At 44.8% G+C, this 16,751-nt stretch overlaps 1 protein-coding gene across 3 annotated transcripts in view; it reads right to left on the bottom strand.

Annotated features, from left to right (window-relative positions):
• The window catches only part of LOC311127345 (ankyrin repeat domain-containing protein 11-like), a 118,477-nt gene that overhangs the window by 21,254 nt on the left and 80,472 nt on the right, over nt 1-16,751 (bottom strand). For all 3 annotated transcript variants that reach the window (XM_084159174.1, XM_084159173.1, XM_084159175.1), the window contains 2 exons: nt 4,468-4,613; nt 1,481-1,613 (listed from right to left, as the gene is read on the bottom strand). In XM_084159174.1, the coding sequence (XP_084015300.1) occupies nt 1,481-1,613; nt 4,468-4,554 (220 nt within the window). In that variant the 5' untranslated portion in view covers nt 4,555-4,613. The remainder of the gene's footprint in view (nt 1-1,480; nt 1,614-4,467; nt 4,614-16,751) is intronic.

Here is a 16,751-nt window from a genome sequence, read left to right as displayed (position 1 = left end):
CCTTAGCCAAATACATTTAAACTCAGTTTTTCATAATCCCTGATATCCCTGTCTTAGGTCAGTTAGGATGACCACTTTATTTTAAGAATGTGAAATGTCAGAATAATAGTAGAGAAAATGATTTATTTCAGTTTTATTTCTTTCATCACATTCCGGGTGGGTCAGAAGTTTACATACACTCAATTAGTATTTGGTAGCATTGCTTTTAAATTGTTTAACTTGGGTCAAACGTTTTGGGTAGCCTTCCACATTCATCCCACAATAGGTTGGGTGAATTTTGGCCCATTCCTCGTGACAGAGCTGGTGTAACTGTCAGGTTTGTAGGCCTCCTTGCTCGCACATGCCTTTTCAGTTCTGCCCACACATTTTCTATAGGATTGAGGTCAGGGATTTGTGATGGCCACTCCAATACCTTGACTTTGTTGTCCTTAAGCCATTTTGCCACAACTTTGGAAGTATGCTTGGGGTCATTGTCCATTTGGAAGACCCATTTGCGACCAAGCTTTAACTTCCTGACTGATGTCTTGAGATGTTGCTTCAATATATCCACATTTTCCTTCCTCATGATGCCAGTTCTATTTTTGTTTCATCAGACCAGAGGACATTTCTCCAAAAAAGTACGATCTTTGTCCCCATGTAAACCGTAGTCTGGCTTTTTTATGGCGGTTTTGGAGCAGTGGCTTCTTCCTTGCTGTGAGGCCTTTCAGGTTATGTCGATATAGGACTTGTTTTACTGTGGATATAGATACTTTTGTACCCGTTTCCTCCAGCATCTTCACAAGGTCCTTTGCTGTTGTTCTGGGATTGATTTGCACTTTTTGCACCAAAGTACGTTCATCTCTAGGAGACAGAACGCATCTCCTTCCTGAGCGGTATGACGGCTGCGTGGTCCCATGGTGTTTATACTCGCGTACTATTGTTTGTACAGATGAACGTGGTACCTTCAGGCGTTTGGAAATTGCTCCCAAGGATGAACCAGACTTGTGGAGGTCTACAATATTTTTTCTGAGGTCTTCGCTGATTTATTTTGATTTCCCCATGATGTCAAGCAAAGAGACACTGAGTTTGAAGGTAGGCCTTGAAATACATCCACAGGCACACCTCCAATTGACTCAAATGATGTCAATTAGCCTATCAGAAGCTTCTAAAGCCATGACATCATTTTCTGGAATTTTCCAAGCTGTTTAAAGGCACAGTCAACTTAGTGTATGTAAACTTCTGACCCACTGGAATTGTGATACAGTGAATTATAAGTGAAATAATGACTCCAACCTAAGTGTATGTAAACTCCCGACTTCAACTGTATTACCCAACTGTTGGAGCTAGGAACACAAGCATTTCGCTACACCCGCAGTAACATCTGCTAAATATGTGTGTGCAACCAATACAATTTCATTTCATTTCATTCTTCCAGCATGCAACACTTCCTGGCTGCCAGGCTGAGGAAGTGATGCAACACCCCCTCCCCCTCCAGTCTTACCTGAGTCAGAATCTTTCTGGTCTCCATTGGCTCCAACAGTGAAGGGAAGCTTCCTCTTGGATGCCTTCTCTTTCATCTCTTTGACGCCATCGCTGCGGTCCAATTTAGGAGTCTTGTTTGACAATACTTTATCCTGGCAAATAAAATAAAACAAAATGAACACCGTATTGCACAGCTATAACAGTAAAGAAGACACAGATGATCATTTATGGGCTGCACTACTAGCTGGGAGGAATATTATTTCATTAAACTAAAACTTTAATCGTAGTTTAAAATGAAAGGGCCGATGTGGAAGGATATTTGTAGAATTTCTTCTAGATGAGTGCCAAGCTTTAGCCTAACATTTTGGAGACTTCCCTTAGCACTGGGAGAAGCCTGGACAGACAGAGACACAGGGACACAGCCCATCCAGGACAGGACAGGACAGACTGACAGAGGGACACAAAGAGACAGGCGGACGGCAGCTGTTTATCCCAAAGCTTTACACTGCAGCGTGCTTCTGTCTGCCCAGAGACTTCCAGCGATTAGGGGATTTGCAGAGCGTGACTTTTCCATGGAATTTCCTCTCTGCGCTCCGGCCGCAGAGCAGCACAGAGTAGAGGCAGACAGTCCCAGATGGGAAAAGAGAGATGGAGGGAAGGAGCTGTAACACCGCCGGGGTCTGTGGTCCACGGCAACTGGAACCCATCAGAGGCCCCCGTTCCCCCTTCAGCAAGCGGCCTGCTCCGGCACCAATGGCTCCCTCCAGCTGACATTCTGTCTATACAGTACAGTGCTGCCTCTGCCTCGGCCTGCCTGGCCCAAAAGACTGCTGTTAAAGGGCCACGCAGCAGCTCTGCTCTGGGCCTGTCTGCTCTGCTCTCACACAAACAGCCTCACATTTAGCTCTAAGGAGCAGGGAGAGCTGGCTAACACTTCATAAGGTAAGGGCGCAGGGATTTCAGTGTACAGTATTCCAAATACAGGAAAATATATCTCTGCTCTATGCAATATCCTGCTTATATATTCAAATATCAGGCTAGTAAACTGCCTCTGGATGGTTTTACTTTGTAGTCAAAGTTAAAAGAACTCTGTGAACCCAGATTTGAATGATTGCTATAATGAAAAACATCTCAAACGATTATAAAACAAATAAATAAAACCTTATGTAATGCCTGTTTTGTTTTTTTTTTTGATTTAGAGGAGGGCCAGAGCAGCTGAGTTGTTGGCCGGGTGCTGTCTGTGGTAAGGCAGGCTAATTAAATAGCTCTGTGTAGGTGGCTGTTTACCACAGAGCGGAGACGCAGGATCCAATCAGATAAGAGGTGGAATGTAGCAGCAGAATGCTCCCGCTCTCAGGCTAGTTCCCTTTGCTGCACACTGCACAGTGGCACGCTCTGCAGCCCAGCCCTCCTACAGTCATGAGACTATGATGTCACCCTTACAGTACAGTGTAGACACACAGCAAGCTCTTCCTGCTGCTTAGAGCTGGGCTTAGCAGTAACTCTGTACACCAGCGAGGGAGGGAACGAGAGCCAATACACATAGGTCTACATGTAGGAGGAATTTCCTAACAGAAAGACAGTACACAGTATACAGAGAGCTGACACAGGCACAAAACAACACATGTCAAGATAGACAGAGGCGTTGGCGCTAGGCAAAGCTAGCTAGAACTAGTCTTGCTGTGACACATGGAGAAAAGAGAGCTGTGAGCCACTGCTTCAAGGCTGCCTTCATGAGAAACCGTGTTTACTGGTCTCCTAGCAATGCTCTCGCTCCTCCTCCTCCTCTCAGAGTCTGATGCAATCCTGTGCGGAAGGCTGTACATAGCCGACACGCACGTAAGCTGCACCTCTGTGTTGCTGCTGCTGACCCAGCGATTACCATGACATCATCATTCTGCGTCTAAGCCCACTGTTGCCAGCATGGACAGCCACACGTCCACAAAAACACAGGCTGGCTTTAGCTGCCATTTAAAGGGACAGCCCTCCCCACTACCTAGGGTAGGACAGCCCTCCCCACTACCTAGGGGAAAACACCCCTGAAATGACTCCCTAATCCCTAGTATTACAACCATGTGGAAAAACAATAACACAGGAAATGACACCTGTTATTACGTTACCATTACAACTCTGTTCATTAGAATCCACTTCTGGGAAATGATATTCAGTGGTCTAACATAGAATCTAGGGAGAAAATCTCTAGGAACTATTCTCTCTTGTTTTGTCTGAAAGAGTATAGTGTCTCTCAGTGTCAGGCTAACTGTAGCAGTATGCCCTGGCCCGCCTGCCTGCCCAGCAACCTAATGCTACGTTTGATGCATGAGGATCTAAATTTGCCACACAGCGCCAGCAGCCTCCACTTCATTGGTCAAAAATAAAAAAGATTAGTTCATTGATAAACCTACCTACTTTTACCTACTCAGGTGAGCCATATCTAGCTGGCTGGCTAAAGCATATAACCTATGATATATCATGAGTCATTAGCTGATGCAACACTACAGACAGCCATTTCCCTGGCTCTAGGCTACATCTAGAAACACAGAAAGCATCGCCATGTTTAAAGGGGAGGGTTGTGTGATGGTATTCCTAGTGCATTCAAGACAGTAGCAAGGAATGTTTCAGAGAGCGGGACACGTGTTTAAGTTGCAGGTGTCACAATAATTCACGTAGGTTACATTTATTTTCGTTTTACATAGCGCATTTTGCAAACTTGTATTTTAAGTGTTCTCAACAAGCTTTTTCTTTCACTGTAGCCCTAGCCTAGGCCCAACATTGGACCTCAGTTATAAGAAATAATCCTGAAAAAAGCAACAATGGGCTCTTAAGCCAGTTGCATGCCAACTCCCATGGAGCTGCTTATTAAAGTCATAATGATTTTTACTGTGTAATGAGGGCATGACCCCTAGATAAAGGACTCAGCAGCGGGAGCGGGTAAGGGGCTTGTGTGTGTGTGTAGATTTGTGGTGTGTCCGTATGTGTGTGACAGTCTATGTGTGTGTTTCTTACCTTCTTCCCACCCTGCTTCTCCACCATGTCAGTGTTGAGTGGGAAGTCTTCCAGCTGGGGGGTTTTAGAACCCCCACCCTTGGGCATCGTTCAGCTATCGCCACGCCAAACCTCATTCACGCTTCCATCGCATCGTCATCGACCGTCTGCCAAAGGAGAGAGTGTGCAGATAGAGGGGGAGATAGAAAGAGACACGTTAGCACCTGGCCACTCGCCTCCACAGAAAACACATTTCCGCCCCGCCACACAATGCTCCCATTAGCAGTACATCAGGCTGCCCATTTTCAACAATTACACCTGCACTCTGGTTTCAAAGGTGAGGAAGTGTGTGGGATAATGCCCCTGCTCCAGACCCACTCTCTGCCCTGTAAGTGTAGGGTGTTTCATTGCTCTGCCATATCCAAAGGGTGAAAGAGATAGTGGTCAATGCGGGTGAAAGACAGGCCTACGGAAGAGAGTCTAAGCAAGATTTTAATACAATCCTGAAAAGTAGCTAATCCCTTATTCACACACAAGACATTCCTAATTAATAGGTTGGGCTATATTGTGCACCACCAGCAAAACTGTTTTTACTGTGGGACAGGAGGAGACAAACATCTCTGCTTCATGACTTCCGGTAACAGCTGAGGAATGTCTTCAGGGATATGGCACGTCTGGACAACAGCCCTGCTGCCCTACCCTACCCTGCCGAACATACATACATACTACACAGTGTTGGTGTGATGCAGGGAGTGGTGTGCTAGTAGGGAGTGGGGTGCTAGTGTGGGAGGCCTTTCTGAACCCACTGTTAGGTGCTAGCATGAAACCCTCTAGACACACTCCGCAGTGAGCTAGTGAGGCCTCCTAAACCATCTGCAGTGTTTTCAGTGAGGCCTATTCTGTGCAAGCTTAGTATGGCCTCTCTCCTGCCCAGCTCCCTCCTGCTGAATCTCCATGCAGCCATGCTACTAGATTAGCCCTATTCTCTTTAGTAACCACTGCCCTGTCTGCATGTGGAGAGGTTGCTTCCGAGCGCTCATGAATAAATGATATATAAAGAGTTCCTCAATATTTTTCTCCTCCATAATGCATTTTTCTCCGGAGTGTGTGCAGAGGGCTGGTCTGGAGCCTGCCCCTCCTCCTTCCATCCTCCCTCTCTCTCCACTACCCGGGAACGCTGCCTGGCACTCAGCTCTGCCCTGGCGCCATGGCCCTCCCTCTGCAGCTCTCCTACTCAAAGACAGCTATTTATATCCCAGAGCCAGCGACGCACACCATCAGAGGAACACTGCTCCCCTCTCTTCCTGGCATATGGAACGTGAGACGCAGCAAACCTCTGCTTGGCTCTGCCACCACCCCTCTTCTCTGGCCCCGTCCCCCAAAGCCGCACACACTCCAAGCTCACATTATGTAGCACAAAGTGGCAAAGGGGTCAACTACTAACAGAGATAAACAAACATTCTATGATACACACATAGCTCAAACTAGGTCGGCACATTATCTAGAACAATAAGTCCCACACTATTTTAGGATCATCTAATCTACAACTCCAAACCTCCGTCGTAAATTCACACATCGTGACTGAAACCAGCCTTTGATGTTAGTGGTGCGAAACAGTTTCATATTATATTGAGATTATAATACTTTTTCTAATAACTTAAACAAGTACAATTTTCCCTCTGCTATAACTTTCTGAGTGTGTATGTTGGTGCCTGCATGCGCATGGGAGAGTCAATAAGGTTTCCTATATGGTTTCCACTGTGTACCATAGCAGTGACTGACTTAGTAGAACATTATATTTATTGAAGCTTATCTCCCCCTTTTTTTACATCAAGTAATAAACACCCCTTGACTTTTCCACATTTTGTTACGTTACAGCCTTATTCTAAAATTGATTAAATAAAACAATTTCCTCAGCAATCTACACACAATACCCCATAATGACAAAGCGAAAACAGGTTTAGAATTTTTTGTGAATTTAAAAACAAAAAAACAGAAAGACCTTTACATAAGTATTCAGACCCTTTGCTATGAGACTCGAAATTAAGCTCAGGTGCATCCTGCTTCCATTGATCATCCTTGAGATGTTTCTACAACTTGATTGGAGTCGACCTGTGGTACATTTTATTGATTGGACATGATTTGGAAAGGCACACACCTGTCTATTTAAGGTCCCACAGTTGACAGTGCATGTCTGAGCAAAAACCAAGCCATGAGGTCGAAGGAATTGTCCGTAGAGCTCTGAGACAGGAAAGTGTCGAGGCACAGATCTGGGGAAGGGTACCAAAAAATGTCTGCAGCATTGAAGGTCCCCAAGAACACAGTAGCCTCCATCATTCTTCAATGGAAGAAGTTTGGAACCACCAAGACTCTTCCTAGAGCTGGCCGCCCGGCCAAACTGAGCAATCTGGGGAGAAGGGCCTTGGTCAGGGAGGTGACCAAGAACCCGATGGTCACTGACAGAGCTCCAGAGTTCCTCTGTGGAGATGGGAGAACCTTCCAGAAGGACAACCATCTCTGCAGCACTCCACCAATCAGGCCTTTATGGTAGAGTGGCCAGACGGAAGCCACTCCTCAGTAAAAGGCACATGACAGCCCACTTGGAGTTTGCCAAAAGGCACCTAAAGACTCTCAGACCATGAGAAACAAGATTATCTGGTCTGATGAAACCAAGATTGAACTCTTTGGCCTGAATGCCAAGCGTCACATCTGTTGGAAACCTGGCACCATCCCTACGGTGAAGCATGGTGGTGTTAGCATCATGCTGTGGGGATGTTTTTCAGCGGCAGGGACTGGGAGACTAGTCAGGATCGAGGCAAAGATGAACAGAGCACAGTACAGAGAGATCCTTGATGAAAACCTGCTCCAGAGCGGTCAGGACCTCAGACTGGGGCGAAGGTCCACCTTCCAACAGGACAACGACCCTAAGCACACAGCCAAGACAACGCAGGAGTGGCTTCGGGACAAGTCTCTGAATGTCTTTGAGTGGCCCAGCCAGAGCCTGGACTTGAACCCGATCGAACATCTCTGGAGATTCCTGAAAATAGCTGTGCAGCGACGCTCCCCATCCAACCTGACAGAGCTTGAAAGGATCTGCAGAGAAGAATGGGAGAAACTCCACAAATACAGGTGTGCCAAGCTTGTATCGAGAAGACTCGAGGCTGTAATCGCTGCCAAAGGTGCTTCAACAAAGTACTGAGTAAAGGGTCTGAATACTTATGTAAAGGGTCTGAATACTTATGTAAATGTGATATTTCAGTTGTTGTTTTAGTAAATTAGCAAAAATTCCTAAAAACCTATTTTTGCTTTGTCATTATGGGGTATTGTGTGTAGATTGATTAGGGAGAAAAACGATTTCATAAATTGTAGAATAAGGCTGTAACCTAACAAAATGTGGAAAAAGTCAAGGGGTCTGAAAACTTTCAGAAGGCACTGTAATACCATAGGCCTATATTATTATAGATTACATAACTATCCATTTGCTGTGCTTCTTGATGTAATTGTGTTATTAGGTTGTCTTCAAGGATTCTGGGGTGGTTTTGGCACATGGGCTAAATAAGTGTATTATGTTATTGAGTCCTCAGTCAGTTACTCTATAGGGGGTTTTGGCAGAGAGACTTCAATGTATTATGTTCTGAGCTTTCATCTCTTCGTGGGGAGAGGAACAGACACACATGGACAGAAACAGAACCCTAAGAGGAAACACAATAACATCCATTCCAAAACACAGGCCTCATGTCCTCTGCCTTCCACCTCATTCAAAAGCTGCACAGCATCTGCTATCAGTGTGTGTGTGTGTCTGTCAGACAGAGGGGCCTCTCTCCACAAGCCAGCAGCTCTAATTCATTACATATGAGTAAATCTATGCACTGTAAGGTACAGTAGAGAGAGGCCGAGGCCCTGGTCCAATGCTGGATCTTGCAGCATCCGCTTCCCACTCTTTTATACGGAAAACAACAATCCCTGGCTCTCTCCCTTCCAACCCCCCAAACACACACCATGTGTGCAGTCTGTCCACACTCCCCCAGGGGTCCCTTCCTGCTTTCTGCCACTCCGCAAACAGGGTCAGCCACGGGAGCTGTCCGATTTTTTAAATCGAACATTGGATATTTTTTCAAAGCTGTATTAATGCAATGTTGTACAGTTTTTGTGTTGCGTCAGCATCAACCACATGAGTAATGAAATTACCTCACTGACTGAGTTTCACTTTGACATTGTTTTGTCTGGGAGGCTAGGTAAACAAAAACCACGTTATCCTCACAGCACTGTTTACGGTGGAAGAGCAGCATGCCAAATTACAAATGCTAAAGGCCTATTGGAGAACATTGATCTGCTATTACGGAACAGTACGATTTTGATAAGTGTGGTAAGTGTAAATGTGGCATTTTCAGGCAAAGTGACGTACGTTACTTATTTTGCATGCAATATCTTATTGGAAATGCATTGTCCGTCCAATTTCAACAGCATAAGCATGATGCATATGGCAGCCATTTTAAAAGGTCTATATAAACAGTCTGATGTGGGTTGTTTTGGTGACAGCCCTTCCAGGCACCAATGTCACCTGACAGCAGTGATTGGCAATGTAACTAGGAACCACGCACTTCAGCCATTAGACAAAGCACGGGCCTGCTATCTAGCCGACTATTCTCAGCTGTGATTGGCGCTTGGAGAGGGTGGGTTCACACACAGGTTAGAGCTGTTACTCTTAGCGTAAATCAGACTATCCCAACAGAGGCAGGCCCTGGTGGGTTCATCGCACTGACCCAGTAGATGAGTGAAGAATGTGGTCTTTTAAGGGGTCCCAAGGGGTCCAAACCTCTTTCTGCTGCTTCTACACTACACAGAGCCCTCACCTCGTCCTGCTTCTACACTACACAGAGCCCTCACCTCGTCCTGCTTCTACACTACACAGAGCCCTCACCTCGTCCTGCTTCTACACTACACAGAGCCCTCACCTCGTCCTGCTTCTACACTACACAGAGCCCTCACCTCGTCCTGCTTCTACACTACACAGAGCCCTCACCTCGTCCTGCTTCTACACTACACAGAGCCCTCACCTCGTCCTGCTTCTACCCTACACAGAGCCCTCACCTCGTCCTGCTTCTACACTACACAGAGCCCTCACCTCGTCCTGCTTCTACACTACACAGAGCCCTCACCTCGTCCTGCTTCTACACTACACAGAGCCCTCACCTCGTCCTGCTTCTACACTACACAGAGCCCTCACCTCGTCCTGCTTCTACACTACACAAAGCCCTCACCTCGTCCTGCTTCTACACTACACAGAGCCCTCACCTCGTCCTGCTTCTACACTACACAGAGCCCTCACCTCGTCCTGCTTCTATACTACACAGAGCCCTCACCTCGTCCTGCTTCTATACTACACAGAGCCCTCACCTCGTCCTGCTTCTACACTACACAGAGCCCTCACCTCGTCCTGCTTCTACACTACACAGAGCCCTCACCTCGTCCTGCTTCTATACTACACAGAGAGCCCTCACCTCTTCTCCTGATACAACACTACACTGTGGCAGAAAATAGACGTTTTATAACTGTGCTGCTATAACTCACTTTTGTATCTTCTGTGATGTCTGCAGGGTTCTCCCCAAAGAACGTAAGAGGTGCGCTACGCCAGCAATAAAGCTGATGCAACAGATCAGAACGTTTAACTTCAAATGTTGATCAACTATTATTTCTTCACATTATGAGCGAAGCAATGAGCACATGGCAGTTGACTACACAGGTGAATGTTCCAAAATGCAATTAGTGGGAAAACACCGCTCTCACATGCGCACAGCACGTGAGCGGTTTCATGTGACAGATGAAAATATCCAACAACTACCATGGGTTACTAATTTAACTAAGATTGGGTCTTTTGCTGCTGGACACTGAAATAAAGTTGATTTGAAAACCAATAGAACATGAGAAATGCTGGCTTCAATTAGGGGTGTGAACGTTTAAATGAAGTCGAGATACTTAACGTTAAGAAAAATACCTAACCGAAAAACAATGTTATTTTTAATTAAAATCACAGTTCTTGTTATAGCCGACAGGCTATAAAGGCCTGGGGAAGTTGTGTAATTCAAATAAAACCAGAGAGGAAGAGGCAAACGTTAGACTACTTGGTGAATTTGCAAGGCATGCAAGACATTGCGAGATGCAGATTACCAAAACATATGAGCACGCTACTGCCTTCTGCCTCTCTTTCCCTCCCTCTCCCTCGCGCTGGCCTGCCTGCTCGGTCTCTTGCTAATGACACAAGTGTGTGTTCAGTCTTCGGTCTGTTGCATGTAGAATATCCTAGCCTATTCATGGCAGATGTCTTCTGGACAGTCTTGCGAGGACGGGGTAGCCTAACTCTTTGTTTTTGCCTCATGAAATTACAGTAGGCTACCGGTAGCCTGTATCGATTACGCTTTTCATACATAATGGAATGTGGCCCCTTGAAAGTGCCTCGGCTACGGCATGTTTGTTTGTCTGTCTGTTAGGGTAGAATACACTACGGTTTTTTAAAATGCCAACACGAAACCTTCTCTGGTGATATGAATGGGCATTTTACTTGTCTGTAAAGGAATGCCGCTTCTGAAGCAGGACTAAAGTCCATCACTATGCAAACAGAACTGTCAATCAAAGAATCTCGAGCTGCTGCCTGCAGCCTGCATGCAGACCACTCTCTCCTAAGAAAGTACTTTGAATTTTGTTAAATACCTTGACTTACCAAGACATTTAGCAGAAATAAAACACATATAGCTACCATACCATGCAGCACTTTTAAAATAATTGTCTGAAAAGTTAAAGTGTCGCTAACGACATACTACTGTAGCTGTGTTCTGTCTGTAAAGGGTTGCGGTAGATATAACTTCATTGCCCAGCAATACATATGTAATAGGACCATTATTCTGCATTTTATATTGACGTGGAATTTTATGATTTTTTCTTATAATTTTAACAGAAAACCTTTTTTTTTATGGCAGTTTAAAAGTTAAGCAAAATTGTCAATTTGTCCCACCCCTAGTTTCAATGGCATATGAGGAAGTTATTCAATAATTTCTTCAACATTTCTATGGTCTGATTTTGGCGAGGCTACTTTGTCGACAGATTCAAGCCTTTAGATGTTAATTGTCATACATTATATTTGTCAAACATGACTGCCATTTGGCAGTCTATTCTTATTCTGAGAAATGAAGTTTATTCCATTTGAGAAATTGCCAAGAAACTGAAGATCTCGTACAACGCTGTGTACTACTCCCTTCACAGAACAGCGCAAATTGGCTCTAACCAGAATAGAAAGAGGAGTTGGAGGCCCCGGGGCACAACTGAGCAAGAGGACAAATACATTAAAGTGTCTAGTTTGAGAAACAGACGCCTCTCACACTTTCAATTAACAGGTGTGCCTTCTTAAGTTAACTTGTGGAATTTCTTTCCTTCTTAATGTGTTTGAGCCAATCATTTGTATTGTGACAAGGTAGGGGGGGGGGGGGTATACAGAAGAAAGCCCTATCTGGTAAAAGACCAAGTCCATATTATGGCAAGAACAGCTCAAATAAGCAAAGAGAAACAACAGACCATCATTACTTTAAGACATGAAGGTCAGTCAATACGGAACATTTCAAGAACTTTGAAAGTTTCTTCAAGTGCAGTCGCAAAAACCATCAAGCGCTATGATGAAACTGGCTCTCATGAGGACCGCCACAGGAATGGAAGACCCAGAGTTACCTCTGCTGCAGAGGATAAGTTCATTAGAGTTACCAGCCTCAGAAATTGCAGCCCAAATAAATGCTACAGAGTTCAAGTAACAGACATCTCAACATCAACTGTGCAGAGGAGACTGTGTGAATCAGGCCTTCATGGTCGAATTGCTGCAAAGAAACCACTACTAAAGGACACCAATAAGAAGACGAGATTTGCTTGGGCCAAGAAACACGAGCAATGGACATTAGACCGGTGGAAAATGTGTCCTTTGGTCTGGAGTCCAAATTTGAGATTTTTGGTTCCAACCGCCATGGTTTTGTGAGACGCGGTGTGGATGAACGGATGATCTCTGCATGTGTGGTTCCCACCGTGAAGCATGGAGGTGGTGTGATGATGTGGGGGTGCTTTGCTGGTGACACTGTCAGTGATTTATTTAGAATTCAAGGCACACTTAACCAGCATGGCTACCACAGCATTCTGCAGCGATACACCATGCCATCTGGTTTGGGCTTAGTGGGGACTATCATTTGTTTTTCAACAGGACAATGACCCAACACACCTCCAGGCTGTGTAAGGGCTATTTGACCAAGAAGGAGAGTGATGGAGTGCTGCATCAGATGACCTGACCACTACAATCACCCGACCTCAACCCAATTGAGATGGTTTGGGATGAGTTGGACCACAGAGTGAAGGAAAAGCAGCCAACAAGTGCTCAGCATGTGGGAACTCCTAAAATTATTCCAGGTGAAGCTGGTTGAGAGAAAACCAAGTGTGCAAAGCTGTCATCAAGGCAAAGCATGCCTACTTTGAAGAATAACAAAATATATTTCGATTTGTTTAACACTTTCTTGGTTATTCTACAATGTAGAAAATAGTAAAAAATAAAGAAAAACCCTTGAATGAGTAGGTGTCCAAACTTCTGACTGGTACTGTATATATATTAGGGATGTGACAAACTGAAAATATAACAACGTTTAAAACGTCAATAATAAAAAATAAAAACGTCAGCAACAGTTTGGGTCTCACAGTGAATCCCTTTGAGATGGTTAAGCATTGTACCTGTACTACCATTACTGTACCTCAATTCAACCTCGCAAAGTCTGCATTTCCTTCTCACTTAACTTCTCAAGGTATTGGCATACAGGACTTCGCTGTTGTCGCTTGCCTTTCTCTTCCATTTTTCCAACTGTTAACGACGATGACATAGTGGTGGAGAGTCGACTCCAAAATAATGTATTCCTCGACTTCTTGCATGTCGACTCCCGGTATCGACTCCCATTTCTGAGTGTCAAGATTCGATTTGCTAGGAATCAACTCCTAAGATTCAGTATTTTTGAAACGGAGGAGACTAATTAGTTGCGGTACTTCCGAGAACACAAACACTTGCATCTTTCATAGCGAGCTAGGAAGAGAGGGAGGGGCACAGTATAGGCAGGTTGGCCACCAGGCAGACAGAGCCAGAACCGCGCACTAGGCCTATCTACCGGCAACCAAAAGCTGTATCTAGCAATTTCTTGCGGAAAAAAAAAATCACCAAAAAAAACAACTGTTCTTTGTTTAGGGAGTTATCGTAACGTTAAGGATCCGAATTTCGTTTAAATATTTTAACGTTCCCATCCCTAATATGTATGTAATTAAAAGTCTGGCCAAATTTCCTGGTGCCTTCCTCATGTCAGCATCGGTGTGGACATGACAGGGTGTAGCCAAAACACATAACGCATCACCTACACTTTGACATGTAGGCAAATTATATGAACATTTGCATATACTAATGTTTTTTCTTAACAGAATGCTTAGTTTTTTTCCGTTTTCGAAATACATTTAATTGGCTATTTTGGATAACGGCCTTGGTGCCCTGGCAGTTGCCTTGGCGCCCTGGCAAATTGGGCACCTCTTGAAGGCCAAATGGCATTGCCCCTGGGCAACATATCAAACAAATTTGATTAATTCAAATGTATGTTTTAGCGCAATGTTCCGAATGCCTGTATCGTAAGAATAAAAACAAATATATATCCTTTGTTTTTATGAGTGTATTTTTGGTCTCGCCTCCTTCCTCCTTCTGTGCACCTTCCCACTCGCACACAGACACCAAGCCCCTCCCCCTGCCACACACAACAACAAAGATGAGAGATCACTTCTTCCACTGACAAGCAGTTTGAACTTGCTATTTGCATTTGTGGTTTGGTCCAACATAATCGTCATATGGACACCGAAACACATTAAGACATTATTTTACTGTAATAGAGGAGAATTTAATATTTGTAACGATACCCTTTCTACGTCTCAACTACCAATATTAAGAACAGAGCAGACCCTAATAAAATGAATGCTCTGTTTCTGTCACGTACCGTTAGCAGCATTTTAGCCAAAGACTTGTGATAGCTGTGCAGTCTGTGTTTGATAAATGTGCAATGAGAATAAAAAAATATGCATTTATATAAGGAATTGGCAACTCGTTCTAATTATGAGAAATAATGATCTTATCCAGGTAGGCCACTTGATTTCAACATCTAAACAAAGTGAACAGGCTATGTTGTTCAAACAGTTGGAGACAGACAGGAGGATGTATTCATAACAGTTCAACTGTTAATTTTTTTATTTTTTTTATTTTTACTGTTCTACCTTGTTAGCAAGAAAATAGAGCCAGGTTGGCTAGATTTTAAATACACTGCTCAAAAAAATAAAGGGAACACTAAAATAACACATCCTAGATCTGAATGAATGAAATAATCTTATTAAATACTTTTTTCTTTACATAGTTGAATGTGCTGACAACAAAATCACACAAAAATTAATCAATGGGAATCAAATTTATCAACCCATGGAGGTCTGGATTTGGAGTCACCCTCAAAATTAAAGTGGAAAACCACACTACAGGCTGATCCAACTTTGATGTAATGTCCTTAAAACAAGTCAAAATGAGGCTCAGTAGTGTGTGTGGCCTCCACGTGCCTGTATGACCTCCCTACAACTCCTGGACAGTCTGTGGTGCAACGTGACATTGGTGGATGGAGCGAGACATGATGTCCCAGATGTGGTCAATTGGATTCAGGTCTGGGGAACGGGCGGGCCAGTCCATAGCATCAATGCCTTCCTCTTGCAGGAACTGCTGACACACTCCAGCCACATGAGGTCTAGCATTGTCTTGCTTGGATCTCATCTCGGTACCTAATGGCAGTCAGGCTACCTCTGGCGAGCACATGGAGGGCTGTGCGGCACCCCAAAGAAATGCCACCCCACACCATGACTGACCCACCGCCAAACCGGTCATGCTGGAGGATGTTGCAGGCAGCAGAACATTCTCCACGGCGTCTCCAGACTCTGTCACATGCTCAGTGTGAACCTGCTTTCATCTGTGAAGAGCACAGGGCACCAGTGGCGAATTTGCCAATCTTGGTGTTCTCTAGCAAATGCCAAACGTCCTGCACGGTGTTGGGCTGTAAGCACAACCCCCACCTGTGGACGTCGGGCCCTCATACCACCCTCATGGAGTCTGTTTCTGACCGTTTGAGCAGACACATGCACATTTGTGGCCTGCTGGAGGTCATTTTGCAGGGCTCTGGCAGTGCTCCTCCTGCTCCTCCTAGCACAAAGGCGGAGGTAGCAGTCCTGCTGCTGGGTTGTTGCCCTCCTACGGCCTCCTCCACGTCTCCTGATGTACTGGCCTGTCTGCTGGTAGCGCCTCCATGCTCTGGACACAGCAAACCTTCTTGCCACAGCTCGCATTGATGTGCCATCCTGGATGAGCTGCACTACCTGAGCCACTTGTGTGGGTTGTAGACTCCGTCTCTAGAGTGAAAGCACCGCCAGCATTCAAAAGTGACCAAAACATCAGCCAGGAAGCATAGGAACTGAGAAGTGGTCTGTGGTCACCACCTGCAAAACCAGTCCATTATTAGGGGTGTCTTGCTAATTGCCTATAATTTCCACCTGTTGTCTATTCCATTTGCACAACAGCATGTGAAATTTATTGTCAATCAGTGTTGCTTCCTAAGTGGACAGTTTGATTTCACAGAAGTGTGATTGACTTGGAGTTACATTGTGTTGTTTAAGTGTTCCCTTTATTTTGTTCGAGCAGTGTATAAAGATTAGCTGGCTACTCACTAGCAGATGGGCTTGTGCTTGAGAGATTGTTTATGAGACCTGTGTTAATTTTCTATAATGCCTGCTACAAGAAGTTTTTCATTATTAGTGGATGTGTATTAAGCAGGGGGGGGGGGGGGGGGGGCATATGTTTAAGCCATATCACCCAGCCCTACCCTAAAATCCCAAAATTCCAGGCCTGGTGACACACAGTGAATTACTTGAATTACTCTTGCCTGGCCCTCATGGTCCCAGTTCTGTTTACCACTGAAAAATGAAACTACTGGTATAACTCTAGGAAAAATGCTGTCAAAAATACTGCATTTAAATCACTGCTTATGAACATGAAACATTTCGGGATATATAACTACCGTAATTCCTATATAACTACCGTAATTCCTATATTACTACCGTAATTCCATTGGGATGATAAAACAAACAAGCCCCTAAACTTGTAGCGAGCCGTCGTAAACAGATAGTCCTCTGGGAGATTGTGTGCAGCGGTGGGGGTGAGTTCACTTTTTCCACTG

This window comes from Coregonus lavaretus (genome assembly GCF_964263955.1).
Source record: "Coregonus lavaretus genome assembly, chromosome: 4".
In the NCBI taxonomy this organism is placed as follows: Eukaryota; Metazoa; Chordata; class Actinopteri; order Salmoniformes; family Salmonidae; genus Coregonus; species Coregonus lavaretus.
Note: the sequence above shows the minus strand (reverse complement) of the source record. Positions and strands in the feature narration are given on the sequence as shown.